This window comes from Orcinus orca, chromosome 5 (genome assembly GCF_937001465.1).
Source record: "Orcinus orca chromosome 5, mOrcOrc1.1, whole genome shotgun sequence".
Taxonomy (NCBI): domain Eukaryota; kingdom Metazoa; phylum Chordata; class Mammalia; order Artiodactyla; family Delphinidae; genus Orcinus; species Orcinus orca.
In genome coordinates, this window is record NC_064563.1 from 27,238,914 (window position 1) to 27,256,460 (window position 17,547).

The following is a 17,547-nucleotide window of genomic DNA, read 5'->3' on the forward strand; positions in this document are numbered from 1 at the left end:
ATCTGCAGTTTCAACACGGAAGGTAACCACTAGTTGGGGTTCCTCTTGTAAAGCTGCCACAGAGGTCTGGGGCTCCCCGAATCTGGCTGATGCTTGGGGTCTGCTAGGGAACCACCTTACTTAGGAGGCCTCGTGAACAAACTTCCTTGGATGGATTTGGGGACAGTCTGTCTTTAAAACAGCTGCTTCTGAGGGATCCAGATGATAGTCAAATTACTACAGGAGATTTTCAAGGAGCCCTTGTGCTACTTTTAAACCCTAATATGTGTTTCTTGTATTTACTTGCTACGCACATATAAACGTCACACTATTCTTTTCCAACTAATACGGATTTTAAATTCTGCTTGCTACACCAGATAAACTTCTTGTCCATTGGAGTTATTTAAGGATCTGATAGAATCTTCTACAATCCTTTCTCTCAGAGCATTTATAAAATGCAAATATCAAATTTTAAAAAAGGGGGGGGAATCCCCTGGCGGTCCAGGTTAAGACTCCACATTTTCACTGCTGAGGGCGCGGGTTTGATCCCTGGTTGGGGAACTAAGACCTCACAAGACGCGCGGCTCAGCCATAATAATAAAAAATAAAATAAAAGGCAAGTATCCTGAAGACTGTGTCTGCAGGTGTGATTATTGCCATCCTTCTGGGTGGCTCCAGACTTAAAGCCATTTAAAGTCAGTTCCAACATGTCTCCTCAGAAGAGGCTCCCCAGACCTGCTGAGCACTGGCTGAGGGCTGTGGACTGAAGGTGTGAGCAACGTGTGGACCAGCCTACTCTGGCCAGAGGCCATCATCTCCTGGAAGGGCAGCGAAGACAGTCACCACACACACAGCCTACCAGCAGCAGTTTCAGCCTTGCTGTAGTTGCTGGGCTGTTAAGTTCCACGAGGGCAGGGATCTTGTTTTCATCCCCAGTGTATGCCAGGCTCCTAGCCTGGCATACACTGGGGGCTCAATTAAAAAAAAAATTTTTTTTTAAATGAATGAGTCCATTCCTTCTCACTAAGCGATAGCAACTTTGCAGAGTTTTCTTTGTTGATGAGGTGGGTTCCCTTCATCTCCAAGCTGGTGGCCCCCAGAATCTGACCTTCTATTCAGCTGGGAGAAAGGGTAATGCTGGCGAGGACGTTGTTAAAGGTCAGGCTGGGACCACGCTGTCCTCAGGAAGCTGGAACCATGGCTGCAGGCTCTTGTCCTCCCCCAGGGCCTCAGAAAAGCAGCACAGGACATGGAAATGCCCCATCTGCAGCCAGGTCCTGCCTGCTGTGCAGGCCACGGATCACAGACGTGAGGCTCACGATCCAGAAGCCAGGGGCTCACGACACAGGGCACCCCTCCCCCTCGACCTCTGTGAAGACTAGTTCACAGCGGAGCAATACGTATCCTAGGCCTTTCTTCTCTCCGTTCTCATTTCCTCCCTCCTCTGCCCTGGCTCTGAATCCCAGGTGCTGCACTGACCAGGATGGTGCACGACAGCCTCGTGGGCAAAGGCGATCCTCAGAGTAGCAGCACACAGGAGCTCGTCAGGAAGGCAGACTCTCAGGCCCCACCCTAGACGTGGCTGCATCAGAAAATGCATTTTAAACAGGGTTCCTTGAATGAATCCCATGCACCCGAGACTTGAGAAGTACTGGGTTGGAGCATACGATCTTCATTGAGAAAACGACCACCTTAGCTTTCTATCTGCTGCTGAAACAAATGACCACAAATGTAGTGGCTTCAGATGATACTCATTTATTCTCTCCATGGTTGTGGTCAGCCGTCTTGGTGGGCTGGGCTGGGTTCTCCTCCGGAGGCTCAGGGAAGACTGGGCTTCCAGAATTCAGTTGCTTCTCCTGTTTCCACACGGCCCCCTTCATTATCAGAAGAGCAACTGGGTGTCTTCTCACGCTTCGGACCCGACTTCTGCTTCAGGCTCCCATGATTACACTGAGCGCTCTGGATGATCCAGGATATTCTCCCCATTTTAAGGTCAACTGACTAGTAACCTTAATTTCATCTGCCAAGTCCCTATTGCCACGGGATGCAACATAAGCACAGGTGTGACACCAGAAGGCAGAGGTCATGGGGGCCCCAATTCTGCTTACCACAGTGATTTCATCAGCAGTAGGTCCAAACCCGGATGAATGGTCTCAGAAGGGCACCCCAAGCGCTCTGAATGCTCGGTCATCTCTGTTGGCGTCTCTCCCTGCCACGCCTCATTTGGTTCTTCCTGCCTGACCCTTAGTTTCACTCCAGTTACCACTGCCCGCCCCCTACCCTGCCATACAGTCTCAACACATCTCAACTCCCTCCCACCCAAGAGAGCTCTTATCTGAGGGTGCACATAATTCTGCAGGAAGTCCATCCTTTCCACGCCATCTCAGCTCTTCTCAGCCACCCAGAGGGAAGATCACAAGGAACAAGGCTAATGCCAAAACAAGATGGCGCCCATGCCTGCCACTTCATGTCACCCCTCGCTCTCCCTCGGCTCTGGCATTAGAGACCTGGGGCTCTGACCTGCAGAACAGAAGGGGCGCTGGACACGTGAGTGTCAGCAGCAGGGTCTCTGGGAGCTCAGCACCACCCCAAGGTCACCTGAGCCAGCAGCCCTGCATACTCTCCAATTCCAGACAGACTCATACTTGAGTGGATAGAGTGGTCCTGTCTTCAAGCAAATCCAGAACTAGCGCTAGCCTGTCACTAGCTGGTTGGTCACCAGTCAAATCCAGTTTATTCTCATGAAGGCCCTTCTGAGTTATCCCAAGGCCGCACAAATAATCTGGAAAGAGAGGGTCAGGAGACATTCTCCGCTTTGGTTTTCATACTTAAATATCAGCCCTTCCCAGTGTTGACTCCCTAGTGAATTCTGTTTCTAAAAAGCAAGCCCATCCTCAATGGACAAATCCTGCCATCCGTGACAAGGGCTAAAGGCTGTTCCATGCTCCTGAGAGCAAATCCAGAAACCATTCCCGAAAAGTTCTGAAGGACTTATTTGAAGGACAAGTCACTGGAATGTGAGGAAACTGGTTTGTTCAAAAAGCAGACACACTGATCTCTGTGTGACCTCCAGTATGAAGGAAGCCCTCCTGGGAACAGATTCTCCCTCCCTGGAGTACCAGTCAGCCGCAGGCCGGTCTCGGGGAGGCGCACACGAAGACGCACGGCTCAAAACACAGCTCCTTCTGTGCGGGAACCAATGGAGCTAAAAAACTCTGAAACCAATGTAGCAAATTCTGTTGAGCCTTCTTTAAACTCCAACTTGACAAATTTATTAAAGCAAGAAAAGCCAAGGGAAATTAAAAATCCCACGTGGATGACAGTTTCAAATTCACCCATTTGTGACCCCCGCCCTCATACAAACCTGCTGCACAAGGCCACAGGCAGCCAGGAAGGACTTTCAACTCCTTCTCTACCACACCCCTCCCAGTGATAAACAACCCGCCAACGCAGCAGCAACACTGTACTTACCGTTTCCAGTTACCAGGAAGGAAACACTCCCGAAAAACCTGCAACCTCGAAAGGAGGGGGAGCCTTTGGAGACTCACATTTATAAACATCTACTGCATGTTGGCGTGGCATATATATTCTCTCATTTAATCCTCACAGCCCTGAAGGGTGGCAACACCCTCATTGTACAGTTAAAATGAGAACCGCAGCTCAGAAGGGTAAGTACCCTGCCTGAGATTTCCAAACAATCAAATGCAAATCAGGATTTAATGCCAATTTTCCCTCCCTCTCCTTCCACAATGAATGATCGGGGATTTCATGTGAATTTCTCTCTTCCAACAGACTCTACACAGAATCTGGGAAGTCCTCCTCACAGACTGTACCTTCAGTGATAGGCAGTCCTACTGGATTTCGTGAAGAGCACAGACCAGCCTTTCTTATCTCACTGCTGCACGTGGCGGGGAAGCTACCACTAAGAAAGGACAACGGGGCTTAAGTTATAGGACACGAACTACACACGTTCGAGGTAGGGAGAGTTCATCTTGTACAGAAAACCCTACTAAGACACTATAATACAGTCTAAGGCTGAGTCTGTATGTCCAAATTGGGATTGAACTATACTGTAATTTGTTCCCTCCCACCCACGGAAGTGATCAAAGGGAAATAGAGTTCATTTGTATAAAAAAATTCCAAGTATAAAACAGCTTGGAGATCTACGGAAACTGACACATAATTTTCTTTGAGCTAGATATGTAACATACCTGTTGAATTTTAAGTATCAGCTAAAGTCAACTGACAGTTGAATCTTCTCCATCCAGTAATCAAACTAGTGCCAGACTCAACCGCTTGAGGATGCAAAGCTGATTGTCTTTAGTCCTTTGTCCCCTTGCTATTCAAACTGTGGTCTGTGAATAGCAGGCTAGGCATCACTTAGGAGGCTGCTGAGTGTACAGAATCTCTCCTATGGAATCAGAATCTGCCTGTTAACAAGATGCCCAGTGAAGTTCTGAGGAAAACCTGAAATGTAGCAGAAATGCAGACTCAAAGCACGTCCAGGGCTCCCTTCATTCCTAGTCACCCTTTGCATACAGACCCAGCCCCTTCCCATAATGACTGTCTCGGGGGACCTTTGGAATATCCCAGGCCCCCCACCTCCCTCACATGTACCTGCCATCATCTCAGAGCCTGTTCCCTCCTAGTTTAAGATCTTCAAGAGACCACGTCTCTTCATCTCTTTATCCTCAGAGTCTGGCAACTCATTACCTGGCCCACAGCAGGCTTGGGATAAAGTTGCTAAACTCCCCTAATTTCAACACAAACGAGAGCCAGGGAGAGTTGGGTAGGTCAACTAAGGTCACAGGCAGTCAGGGGCCAAGCCACGACCAACCTTCTGAACCAAGGAGGCACAAATGGGACTCATGTCTATGTCCCTTTCTTCTTTCTTTCCAAAACCCACTCACCCATTTTGGAGATCTCAATTCTTGTCACATGTTCTGAGAACTACTTTGCTTCTGCCTAAGCTCATTAAAACAAAAATTCCACCCACACTATACTTCAAAAGATACAAAATTAATTGAATACTTAATTTAATGATATGGATTTCACATGAACCAAAGTTGACAGCTGCTGAGGACCTGTTCACACTTGGCCAACTAAAATGGTGTCCTGGTTGCAGCCCATGACACTGCTCTGCCACCACAGCATCTTTTCTCCTTGTTTTATACTCTTAAGAGATAGGGTAGGTTTGCTTTATTAACAACTCCAAGAATCATTTTCTTCAGTTGCAAAGGAGGCTTCTAAAATGAAAATCTGTTATCACTAAGATCTTAGTGACAGAGCAAACCTCCCAATGGGGCTGAGTGACAACTACCCAAGCGTTCAGGCTGCTCCTGGGCCACCAAGGCCCATCTGGCCAGTCAAGGCCACCCAGAGCACTCATGTTTCCTCCAGACAGCCATTCCGGAGCCAGCTGGGTTGGGTCCCACTCGTCCTGGCTTGCACCAACACAAAGAAAACCTCAAGAATATTAGCCCTGCCTTTTTTTAAGGAGAAAAGTAACAATTTTTAAAAATGGGCTTTAAAAAAACCACAGATCATGTGGGAAGCACACCTTTCTCAACAGAGGAGAAGTAGCTCACATTATGACAAAGAATCATACCAAACACCTCAGACTGAAGGAGGAAATATTTCATGACACTAATCAGACAATGCTGAAATAAAACTGTTTGGTTGGAAGCTTTGAATAAGTTCCAAGTTTTTATATTTCACAATTTGTAGAGTCCACAGTCTGCTAAATAAAAGCAGTAGTAAGATTTCACAAACTATTATACAATTTAAATATTATGAATTTAACTCCATAAAAATTTAGGTGCACATACTCTTACTGGCTAACCTAAAAATGCAGTTTTTATCTATGGTCTAAAATACTTTAATCTTAATACTTTAAAAGATTTAGTTCCAGCACTGAAAATAATCCCATCACTCTTTTTGTTTTTACATGTTTTACAACAAAAAGGTTGTGCTCCTAGTCAAAAAGATCCACAGACTAATTCAGCATGTAAAAAATAATTTTACAAAACATCCAAGACAACCTTTCAAATCCACTTTTATTTTCCTTTTTCCTGCTCACATACAGAACTTCTCCACACACTGCATTTCTTGCAGCTATAAAGTCATTTGACATTGGTCAGGTACCATTTTATCCCCTAAAACTTTGCTGGCATCAAAATATGACAGTTAACCAGTGTTAAATCTATAAAATATTTACATAGCACAGCACATTAAGCTTTAGACACTTGGCAATTAAACCACATAAAAATTGGACAAACCCCCATCCTACATGTTCAGAATCAGCTGTTCACAGTCCCTATCTGGTGACTGTACATCGTTCAAAAGGCAGCAGAGGCAACAGGCAGTTACTTTGAAGGATACCGAACACTATGGTGTGGAAGCACATTATGATGCTACCCCAGTGTCATGTACCACTCCACCTTTCTCCAAGGCGGTCTCATAATTCTGGAATGGCAGGTCCAGCTGATACAAAATGAAGACAGACAACACAACGTTTACTCTGTGGAGATATCTTAACTCCTACTATGGACGCATGGTGATTTTGAATACAACTCGTCCTAAAAACTTGTCACGATCATCCTGGTTTTTTAGGTTGGGTGATCCATCAATCTTGCACTCAACTGTGACTTCGTTTATGTCATTTCTATTATCAAAGGTGAGCTGGACGGCAACTAATGGCTGTAGATAGCTCCCCTGGCAAATAAAGGAAAATACATTAATTCAAATTCTGCAATAACTTTACACTTTATCAGGAGTTTGTTTATTCTGTAAAATTAAAAAAGCAAGATTTTAATTTAATAATTAGGTCTATTATTTTTTTAATCCTCTACCTTTTTTCCCCTTAGCTGGATATTCATTTATTTTCACTTTAATTTTTATTGATAAAAGTGTTTATGACTATGAATTTTCCTCTAAGCACTGCTTTAAGTGTATTCCATAGATTGTGATTATGTTGTGCTTCATTGTTTTTTAGATATTCTATAATCTTGGTTTGAGTTTCCCCCTTTCCCCAAGAGTTGATTAGAGAGTTCCCACCTCCTCCCTCTTTTGGAAGGGCCCTTTTATTTCAATAATTTCTAGTTTTCCTGCATTGTGATCAGAAAGTGTTGTAATATATTTCTATTTTATGAAACTTGAGCATGCATTTTTTATGATAAAGTTTTGTGACTGTTCTGGGTGTCTGAGAAGGATATGTATTGTATCTATCTACATATTAGTATGTTTGATAAACATGCAGAAGATCTACCTCACTGATTATGTTACTTAGGTTTCTAACATCCTTACTTATGGTTGCTGTGTGACTTGGTACAAAAATATACTCAAAATTGTTTTGCCATCACTGTGGTTTCTAAATACAATTCTTCACTAAAAGGAACTAGGGGCTGATTCCAGGGCTGAGGCAGGGAAAGTACAAGAAGAACCTGGAACATCTTGTGGTGCCAGAAAGTAAGGAAGTGCTATAGGAATCAAGGGAACACGTCTAAAGGACACAGGAGCCAGAGCCAGCCTGAAGGTCTCCCACCAGCCAAATCTGGGACAACATTAGCACCAAAATAAATGATTATAACATATAACCCCTGAATTAAATAAGAATCCATGAGAATATACTGATATAAATAAATAAACAGTGGAGAAGGAAAAGCTCTTCCTTACAGTGGAATGCCAACTAGTAAATGGAAAAAGAAAAGATGAAATTAGAAAAAACATTTGAGAACAATTCTATTAGTAACTGATTGTGGAAAGAATTGACAGATGCTAAAGTTATAGGAGAAATAATTTTATAAATTCTCCAAGTATTCTCCCCACATGATACTTACAAAGAAAAAAAAAAGTATAACTTTACATTAGGGAAACCTGGCCGACACCACCCTAACAAGGTTAACATCACCATTAATGGGACTCAACACCACGTCCCTCCTGATATGCTATTCTGAAAAGGACATAACATTTCTTCTGAGGCATTCCTGCCAAAAATGTACAACCTACATTTAATCATGAAAAACATCAGATAAACTCAAACTGAGGAACATAAACCAACAAAGTAAGCCAAAAAAGGCCTGTACTAATTTCTGAAGAGCTCAAGGGCATGAAACAGACAGATGGAGGAACTGTTCCAGGTTATAGGTGAATAACAGTGTAACATCCTAGACCAGGAAAAAAATTTTTTTTTTTTTGCAATAAAGGACATTATTGGAACAACTGGTGACATTTCAACAAGATCTGTAGATTAGATAATAGTACAGTATCAATGCTAATGGTTATATATGATAATGTCCTTATTTTTAGGAAATTTAATGTAAAGAGCATTTAGTGTAAAGAGGCACCATGTTTATCACTGAGTGCCAATGATGGTTCAGGGGGAAAAATTATATATATATATTTCACATACATATATAAACATATACATACATATATGTGTGTGTATATATATATATGGAGACTAATAAGACAAATGGGAGATCTGTGTAAAGGGTCTATAGGAACCCTTTGTACTATTCTAGCCACTTTATGTTTAAAATCATTTCAAAATAAAAAGTTTACTAGTATACATACAAAATGCTATTTATATACATATGCTTAAAGAAAAACTATGGAAGAAATTACGCTACAATAATAGTTATCTCTGGATAATGACTTCTTTACTACTTCTCTATATTCTTTAAATAAGCACACCCTAAGAAATGAAAGAGGAAACTGTATTTTGAAACTAATCATCCTTTAACTTAGCTGCTTCGGTTTTGTGTTTGTAGTTAAGATCTGGAGTCTCCATTTGCCATCACCATTTGTATTTAAAAACCAGAATAGATGATGCACACGTTACATACGGCATACGTCTACCTAATCCAGACAACTGGCATTTTAATACAGACTACCAATTTTCCAAGAGTCACTACCACTTAAGAACTTCTAAATACTTACATGCAGTTTTTTCCCATAATATGGAAAATATTTTAAATCTATCATTCCATTGGAAGGATAAGTTGATAGCAATGCTGTATTTTCACCCTAAAGTTGAAAACAAAACAAACCCTTTTTAGGTCACAAAAAATAGCTTTTAAAAATGTATTTTTATTAAAGCAGTATCAGTTATGGACAGTATGAAGAAACTACAATGTTGCTCCAACTGCATTCACCACAAGTGTATTTTTGAAAAGAGACTTACTCATGTTGATTTAAACCGTTTGACACAAACTATCCTGATTTCCTAATATATCTTATATACTTTTCCATGACAGTCCCTTTAACTTACAGCCAGATCTACTCATGCAATGTCTGTAAAATCTTATCTGCCTTCCAACTACCAAATGCCAGTTCTCCAGCCACTGACAGCAGGAATGCACAAGTAGGTCTGGGACCAATGAATTCTAAAATGAATAAAATATTGTGCTTCCAGACTGGAAAGCAATAGCTGCCACACCTAGAAGGTACCACTCAGGCCTGGGAGGCAGCAGGTCCAAAAGTTTCACATGATTAACAACCATGATAACTGTAACCAGAGGTGGAAACTATGATGCAGCTGACACACTGTTGGGGAAAATTTAAAGTACTCCAAGGAATACCCTTCTTAACTAATTTAAATACCACATTTCCCTTGAATAATTTTTACGGGCACATGTAAATCAGTTAGAGGTATTATATGTCTACTGCAATTATATTCCACGTATTAAAAAAGCTGATACAGGAACTTCCCTGGCGGTCCAGTGGTTAAGCCTCTGCGCTTCCACTGCAGGGGGCACGGATTCCATCCCTGGTCAGGGAACTAAGATCTGGGATGCCGCTAGGCACAGCCAAAAAATAAATTTAAACAAACAAACAAGCAAACAAAAAACTGATACAACAAAAAAGAAACAGACTTTCAGATATAGAAAACAAATTAGTAGTTACCTTTGGGGAGAGGGAAGGGGAGAGGGGCAATATAGGGGTAGGGGATTAAGAGGTACAAACTACCATGTATAAGATAAATAAGCTGGGCTTCCCTGGTGGCACAGTGGTTGGGAATCCACCTGTCAATGCAGGGGACACGGGTTTGAGCCCTGGTCCGGGAAGATCCCACATGCCGCGGAACAACTAAGTCCGTGCGCCACAACTACTGAGCCTGCGCTCTAGAGCCTGCGAGCCACAACTACTGAGCCCGCGTGCCACAACTACTGAAGCCCACACGCCTACAGCCTGTGCTCCACAACAAGAGAAGCTACCGCAATGAGAAACCTGCTCACCGCAACAAAGAGTAGCCCCCACTCACCGCAACCAGAGAAAGCCCGCATGCAGCAACGAAGACCCAAGGTAGCCAAAAACAATAAATAAATAAAATAAATTTATAAAAAAATAAAAATAGAAAAGCTACAAGGATAAACTGTACAGCACAGGGAATATAGCCAATATTTTATAATAACTATACATGAAGTATAATATTTAACAATTGTGAATCACTGTGTTGCACACCTGAAACTTATGTAATATTATAAATCAACCATACCTCAAAAAAAAACTGATATACAAGATAATGATACAAATCTAGTATTCTTCTTGAAAAATAAGCAATTTATGAAAATTCTCATGTAACACATTCTGAGTAGACCCAATATTAATGACTGTCACTTTTACACATACTGAGTAGATGACAGACAACAATGATTAAAATCAGTGGCAACTTCACAAGGCACTAATTAAAATAAAACGTTACTAAATGTTTGCATTCTAGATTTGAATAAACGAATTTCTACTTTTGAAAGCATACATGCAACACTATAGCAAAACTAAGAATCTTCTCTAAGGGAAGCGGTACTCTGCTTACTTCCCTTAACCACCACGAAGCAGCAGATGTGCATGGGGTGAGAGAAACACATGGACAAGCGACACAGGCAAGACAGCAAAGCATAAAGCGATGACAACCCACAAAAAGGGCAAGTTCTAACGATCCAGATCAACAATACGTAGAAAGAACAGGAGAGGGGCTTCCATGGTGGCACAGTGGTTAAGAATCCGCCTGCCAACGCAGGGGACATGGGTTCGAGCCCTGGTCAGGGAAGATCCCACATGTCGTGGAGCAACTAAGCCCACGTGCCACAAGTACAGCACGCCTATAGCCTGTGCTCCGCAACAAGAGAAGCCGCCACAATGAGAAGCCCGTGCACTGCAAGGAACAGCAGCGCCCGCTCGAATGAAGACCCAATGCAGCCAAAAATAAATTTATAAAAAAAAAAAAAAAGAACAGGAGATAACAAGGCTAAGGGAAACTGCAGAAGCCATTTTTCATTCACTATTCAAACACCACCCTACATTTGTACTCCTTAATTTAAAAAAAGTCTAAAAAGAATCTAAAAAGGAGTGGATATATGTGTATGTATAACTGATTCACTTTGCTGTACACCTGAAACTAACACAACATTGTAAATCAACTATACTCCAATAAAAATGAAAAACAAATTGAAAAAACCAGAATACATGCTAAAGAGAGTCTAAAGTAACATTTTATAGAGGAGAAAAAAATAGTCACTTTGATATAAGTACTTTTGTACATTAATTACTTTTTTTTTTTTTTTTGCGGTACGCAGGCCTCTCACTGTTGTGGCCTCTCCCACTGAGGAGCACAGGCTCCGGACGCGCAGGCCCAGTGGCCACGGCTCACGGGCCCAGCCACTCTGCGGCACGCGGGATCCTCCTGGAGCGGGGCACGAACCCGCGTCCCCGACATCGGCAGGCGGACTCCCAACCACTGCGCCACCAGGGAAGCCCCATTAATTACTTTTAACCTATTTTTCCTTAATAATTCATAGAAACACAGAGATGTTCCCCAAAATGTAAAAGGTTTTCTTTAATTAATTAATTAATTTATTTATTTTTGGCTGTGTTGGGTCTGTTGCTGTTCGCGGGCTTTCTCTAGTTGTGGCGAGCCGGGGCTACTCTTCATTGCGGTGCGTGGGCTTGTCATTGCGGTGGCTTCTCTTGTTGCAGAGCTCAGACAGCACTCGGGCTCAGTAGTTGCGGCACGTACGCGCGGGCTTCAGTAGCTGTGGCGCACGGGCTTAGCTGCTCCGCGGCATGTGGGATCTTCCTGGATCAGGGATTGAACCCATGTCCCTGGCGCTGGCAGGTGGATTCTTAACCACTGTGCCACCAGGGAAGTCCTGGGTTACAGTTTACTGAGCACTTCAGTGTGCATTTTCAGCCACATACCACACTCAGTTTATATTTACCTCATTTAGGCCTAAAACCCTTAAGTGTGTAGGATCAGTTATAGAGAGGGGAACTGAAGCTCAGAGTTATGGTCACATGCTCAATTAATTGTTCTACGGGTTTGTGCCTAAGCCATCACGTTGGCAGACTTCTACTTAAAATTAACATTTAGAAATTGTGAAATAATAAAATGCATATCTGAACAATGATGAGGTACTTTACGGTGAAGCTACATGTCATGGTTCTCTAAGTATACGAATGGCATCATATTGGAAACCATGAGCAACTAAGTCCAAGAGTCTATTAGCAGTCACTAAGTTCCACTGAAAACAAAATAAAGGTTTAAAACTAATGTATTTTGGTTCTACTGTAGAGTCATCACCTGTAAGTAACTTGAAGAACACACACCAAATGTTCTAAGCAGTGATTAACTCTGGGTAGCATTTACCAAATGTTTTCCTTCTGCATTTTTCTAAATTTTCTTAAATGAACACGATTCACTTTTGTAAGAAAATTTAAAAAAACACTAATGACATAAATATGAATATTACATCTTTTGCAGGAACCATCCTTTAAAATTAAAGGCCACCTCTAAAAGCATGTTCTGTCATCAATGTTTTAGTGTTTCCAGGACTCTTAACTTGTATGAAAGCAATTAAAGGACTGCCCCAGTGGCACAGTGGCTAAGACTCCACGCTCCCGATGCAGGGCGCAGGGGTTTGATTCCTAGTCAGGGAACTAGATCCCACATGCGTGCCTCAACTGAGTTCGCATGTCACAACTAAGGAGCCCACGTGCTGCAACTAAGGGGCTGGCAAGCTGCAACTAAGGAGCCCACCTGCTGCAAGTAAGACCAGGCCCAACCAAATAAATAAATAAACAAAAACAAGACAAAAAAAATCCTTATAAATAAATAAAAGCAGATCAAAGTTAAGAATACAAGACAAAATAAAAGACAAATGTATTATATTAAAATTAAGTCAACTAAAGAATTTACACTAAGAACACTTGATTATAGACAAATCTAATGGAAAACAGCAATATGGTGATATGCAGTAAATGTTGCCATCTGTTCACAGAGCCACACCTCGAAAATTTATGGATTCCACCTGATGACTCCTTTGTGACTAGCCTACGAGTAAAATGCAGTTTTACAAAGATTTCCTCCAATTTTGTGTTTTTTCTAAAAACAAAAATATTCCACAACTAAATAAACAAAACAAAAACCCCATCTATTATTTTGATTATTTTATGTACTTTCCACACAACTCTTCAACGCAAAAGGGACAGCAAATTGAAATCTGAGTCATTAGACAAGATGTTCCTCCAACTATTCTAGAATAGTTCCCCCAACTATTCTAGAAGTTCCCCCAACTATTCTAGAATAGTTCCCCCAACTGTTCTAGAAGCAAAAGATACATAACAGATAACAAGGAGAAAAATCCATTTATAATCCTAAGTGAAGAGTAAACACAGAGGAGTTTATACTTCTGTAAGGCCAAAGGCTTACAGAAGTGAAACCTTAGGAAGGGAGTGGAAGGCTTTTGTCCTTCTGGCTATGTGTGTGTGTGTGTGTGTGTGTGTTTTCCTTTCTTGATGGTGTTGGCTCCACAGACCCACTGTTCCAAGTATATCTACATTGTCTGCTCACATGCAGAGGCAAAAGTTCCTGCACACAGGACGCTCATAAAATCAGCACTTCCACCTGGCTGAAGGCGCACAGCCAGCCTCGGGAACCTTCTACTGGAAAGAATTGCAAGCAAGGGGGATCACAGAGTTACACAATACATTTCCTAAATCTGTCTTGTAGGTGTAACGTTTTCTCCTGTTTTGAGATGACAGTAGAAGCTCACTAGATTTTTAGAAGGATTTGTATACCAAGAAAAACTCAGCTTAGATGCAGCATCTGGTTTTAAGTGAGATTCTGATTTTTTAATCCAAGTTTCCTGCTGAGCTGACTATGGCATAAGGAGATAAAGTGAGCTGCCTATGGTCACACGTGCATACTTCAACCCAGATGAGAAAACCACAAACTTCCCAGCTTTTCATTCTATTCTAAATCGTGAATAAATACTCAAAATAAATCAATAAGGATATTCTAAAGCAGGAGTTCTCAGAGTGTGGGTCCCAGACCAGCAGCATCACCATCACTTGGAAACTTTAGTTAAAAACGCAAATTCTGCAGCCTCACCCCGGACCTACTGAGTCAGAAACTGCAGAACTGGGACCTAAGAAACCCTCCAAGTGATTCTGATGCATGATCAGATTTGAGAACCACCCAGCAAGAAGTTTCTGCCCAAATAAGAAATCCATTCATCGTTAAAAGGGATTACAGTTTTCTTTGGCAAACAACTTTAGAAGTGATTTCAATGTAACATTTCAAGTAAGACACTTCTGACATATTAACTGGAGCTGGAATGCTAATATTTTACACAATGATAAAATTAAATTTAGAACTTAACAGTTTCTCCTGAGAACTCTTACCCATCATTTACATATTTGTCTTAGTTGAACTTTGCAGCATGGAGAGAAAACAAAAGAAATTATGAAAGGAAAACAGCACAGTGCTCTGGAAAAAATAAAGTAGGGATGAGAGAGCAAAATAATGCCTCCTTAAGGAAAATGTACCATGTTTTTCATTAAATCTCAGATGCCACTGATGTACACCAATTTATGTACTATTAAGAAAGAAAAAATCTTATACACTATTAAGTCACTATCAGTTATAAGGCCAACCCCAATTTTGGTGTTATCAAGCTAGAAAAAAGAAAATGAATCTTAAAATCAGTGAAATATGGTATATGTAAATATAAAGGCAAAGTATGTGAAATCAAATGCACATGGAAAATAAGTCTTTTTGAATTATCATTAGCAAACAGAGAAGGGCTACCCCCAAAGGTTGGTGGAGTTCCATTCTTCTAAGAATGGCACTACAATGGACTTTAAAAATGTGACAGGGAAGAAAAAAATGACTAAATTCATTAGACTTTTAAAGTATTTTTAAGATACACTAAGGTTTTAACAGAAGTTGGGTTATTTTCTGAATACTAACCTTCAAAATACATTCTATCCTTGGTTCTCCTTGAGGCTTTAATCCAATTATCTAAGGTAAAGAAACACTGATTAACTGAAACATCACAACTGTATACAACAGAACGTCTTCCTTCATTGCTGGGGACACAGGGGTGGGAGGGTTGAGATGAACACTAACACTGCATTAAAACCCTGTTACCTCTGCCTTTTACTTTAATTTTATTTTAGAGGATTAGAACAGACTTTTCAATATAATAATCTTACCAATTATCTTATTATAGTACTGGGGCAATTTAGAAAATAAATCAGTTATCAACGAATTGACCAAAACACAGCATTGCACTTTGCTACCCTAAAACAAGAAATAAATAGAAACCTTTACATTTCGTTATTTATATGAACACATCATTAATGCAAATAAGAATGGCAAAGGCGTAATATAATAACTGTTCTTCATGAAAATATATTAGGTCACAACCCTACCATGTTTCCATAAGGCTTCCACAGAGCCCTGTTGTATTTCACATCTATCTGTTCTACAAAACACATACACTTAATGAATCCCATTTTGAGGACTCTCACAGCACCACTCAGTTCTATGTAATGAGGCTTTCATTTATGTGGTTGATATAACTAACTCTGTATGAATGATAACAGATATTTATCCATGTATTTTGTGAGAGGATTTTTTGTCCTTTTGAATTATATGCATTTTAATTTATATTTTATAATTTTATAATTTATATACATTTTAATGTGAATGCCTGTAAAATGTAAGTACTCCTCCCGAAAGACAGGTATTGTTGCAACCGAAATAATAATTTCAAGAGCAATAACTATCCGTGCCCTTGCAATGATTTTGGAACAAACTATACTGGGATGAAATGCCCTGCTACACCCTTATGCAACATGTCACTGCCGATCCCTGTGTGCCTGATGATGCCTTCCTGGCATGCCTGTGAAGTTCTGCCCTATCGGCAAGTATAATCTCACATCCTCATCATTCAGAGGACATATTGACAAAGAAAACAAACTCAGAAGGTTGGTCCTGTGGCAGAAGGAACTGGAATTTCTTCTCTTGGCTTTATATTGGGAACAGATTTTCCATCAATCTAGGTGTTGTGAAGATACTCCTAGGAGGCAGGGATTACAGAAGGCATCCCTGTTGGAGGGAATGGATTTACTTCATCTTACATCCTAGATCACCTGGCTTCACATTACAGTTGGCCCTCCCTATCCGGGGGGGCGGCGGGTTCCACATCTGCAGATTCAACCAATCGCAGATCAAAAACATCTGGGGGAAAAAAATTCCAGAAAGTTCCAAAGAGCAAAATTCGAATTTGCTGTGTGCTGACAACTTTTTACACAGCACTTACACTGAATTAGGTATAAGTACTCTAGAGATGCTTGAGTACACAGGAGGATGTGTGCAGGTTATATGCAAATACTATGCCATTTTATATAAGGGACTTGAGCACCTCCAGATTTTGGTGTCCTCAGGGGTCCTAGAATCAATTCCCCACAGATACCGAGGAATAAACTATCTGGGTTTCTTGTGTGGATTGTGAAAACTCATTTCTACTTTATTTAACAGTATGTGGTATGTATGAGCTCCCTAGCATTTCTGAGGAAAGTAGGGGTCCCCTTGAAATAGCTGTTCAGATTGCTCCCACTTCCAGGCCTACCCGTCTTGCCTTCAGTTTCACCTCCACTTTGTTAACCTTAGTTCCTAAGTTTTGCTAAAACATCCCATTAAATGTTTATTGAGCGCCTATTATGTGCCAGGCAATGTTTCAGAATGATTTCCGGAGTGCTATGAGATAATCAGAAACTGTCGCTGTCCATGGGGACAGGGGAAAGAGAGGCTGGAGGGAAGCCAGTCTGGGCGCTTAAGGGTCTAGCTGGCTCTCCCTACAGGGAAACTCCTTATTTAGCAGTGCCAACTTCAGAAGACTCAAGTTTTAGTTTTATTAGGGATGGTAACTTTAGTGATATGTAAACTCAAGCCCTTGAGAGGTCTGCACCTGTTTAGGAAATTGCCTTTTCTCTGCGTAAATGACCAGGAATTACCTTATTCTTCAAGGGAGACCATACAGGCCTCAACAGGTTAACTCTATCAGAACACAACTCTGCAGTACCATTTACAGAGCAGGAAGGCACAGGGTTTGGAGATCACTTCATTATGCAAGGAAAGCATCTTCCTTTTGCACAATGACTCCACAACAATTGTTACTTAGATGTAGAGCACATTAGCTTCTTGGTTTGCTAATGGCTATACAATTCAGGCACTTTCTCTGGACAACATGGCAAGATGCTGCTGGGTTCATTTTAATGCAA

At 41.3% G+C, this 17,547-nt stretch overlaps 1 protein-coding gene across 1 annotated transcript in view; it reads right to left on the reverse strand.

The window, feature by feature from the left end:
• Nucleotides 1–6,017: 6,017 nt before the first annotated feature.
• Nucleotides 6,018–17,547, reverse strand: part of ATP1B3 (ATPase Na+/K+ transporting subunit beta 3) — a 41,797-nt gene continuing 30,267 nt past the window's right edge. Inside the window, exons 5-7 of the mRNA XM_004278228.3 lie at nt 15,230–15,280; nt 8,920–9,006; nt 6,018–6,693 (exon numbers count right to left, since the gene is read on the reverse strand). Of these exons, the coding sequence (XP_004278276.1) occupies nt 6,523–6,693; nt 8,920–9,006; nt 15,230–15,280 (309 nt within the window). The 3' untranslated portion in view covers nt 6,018–6,522. The remainder of the gene's footprint in view (nt 6,694–8,919; nt 9,007–15,229; nt 15,281–17,547) is intronic.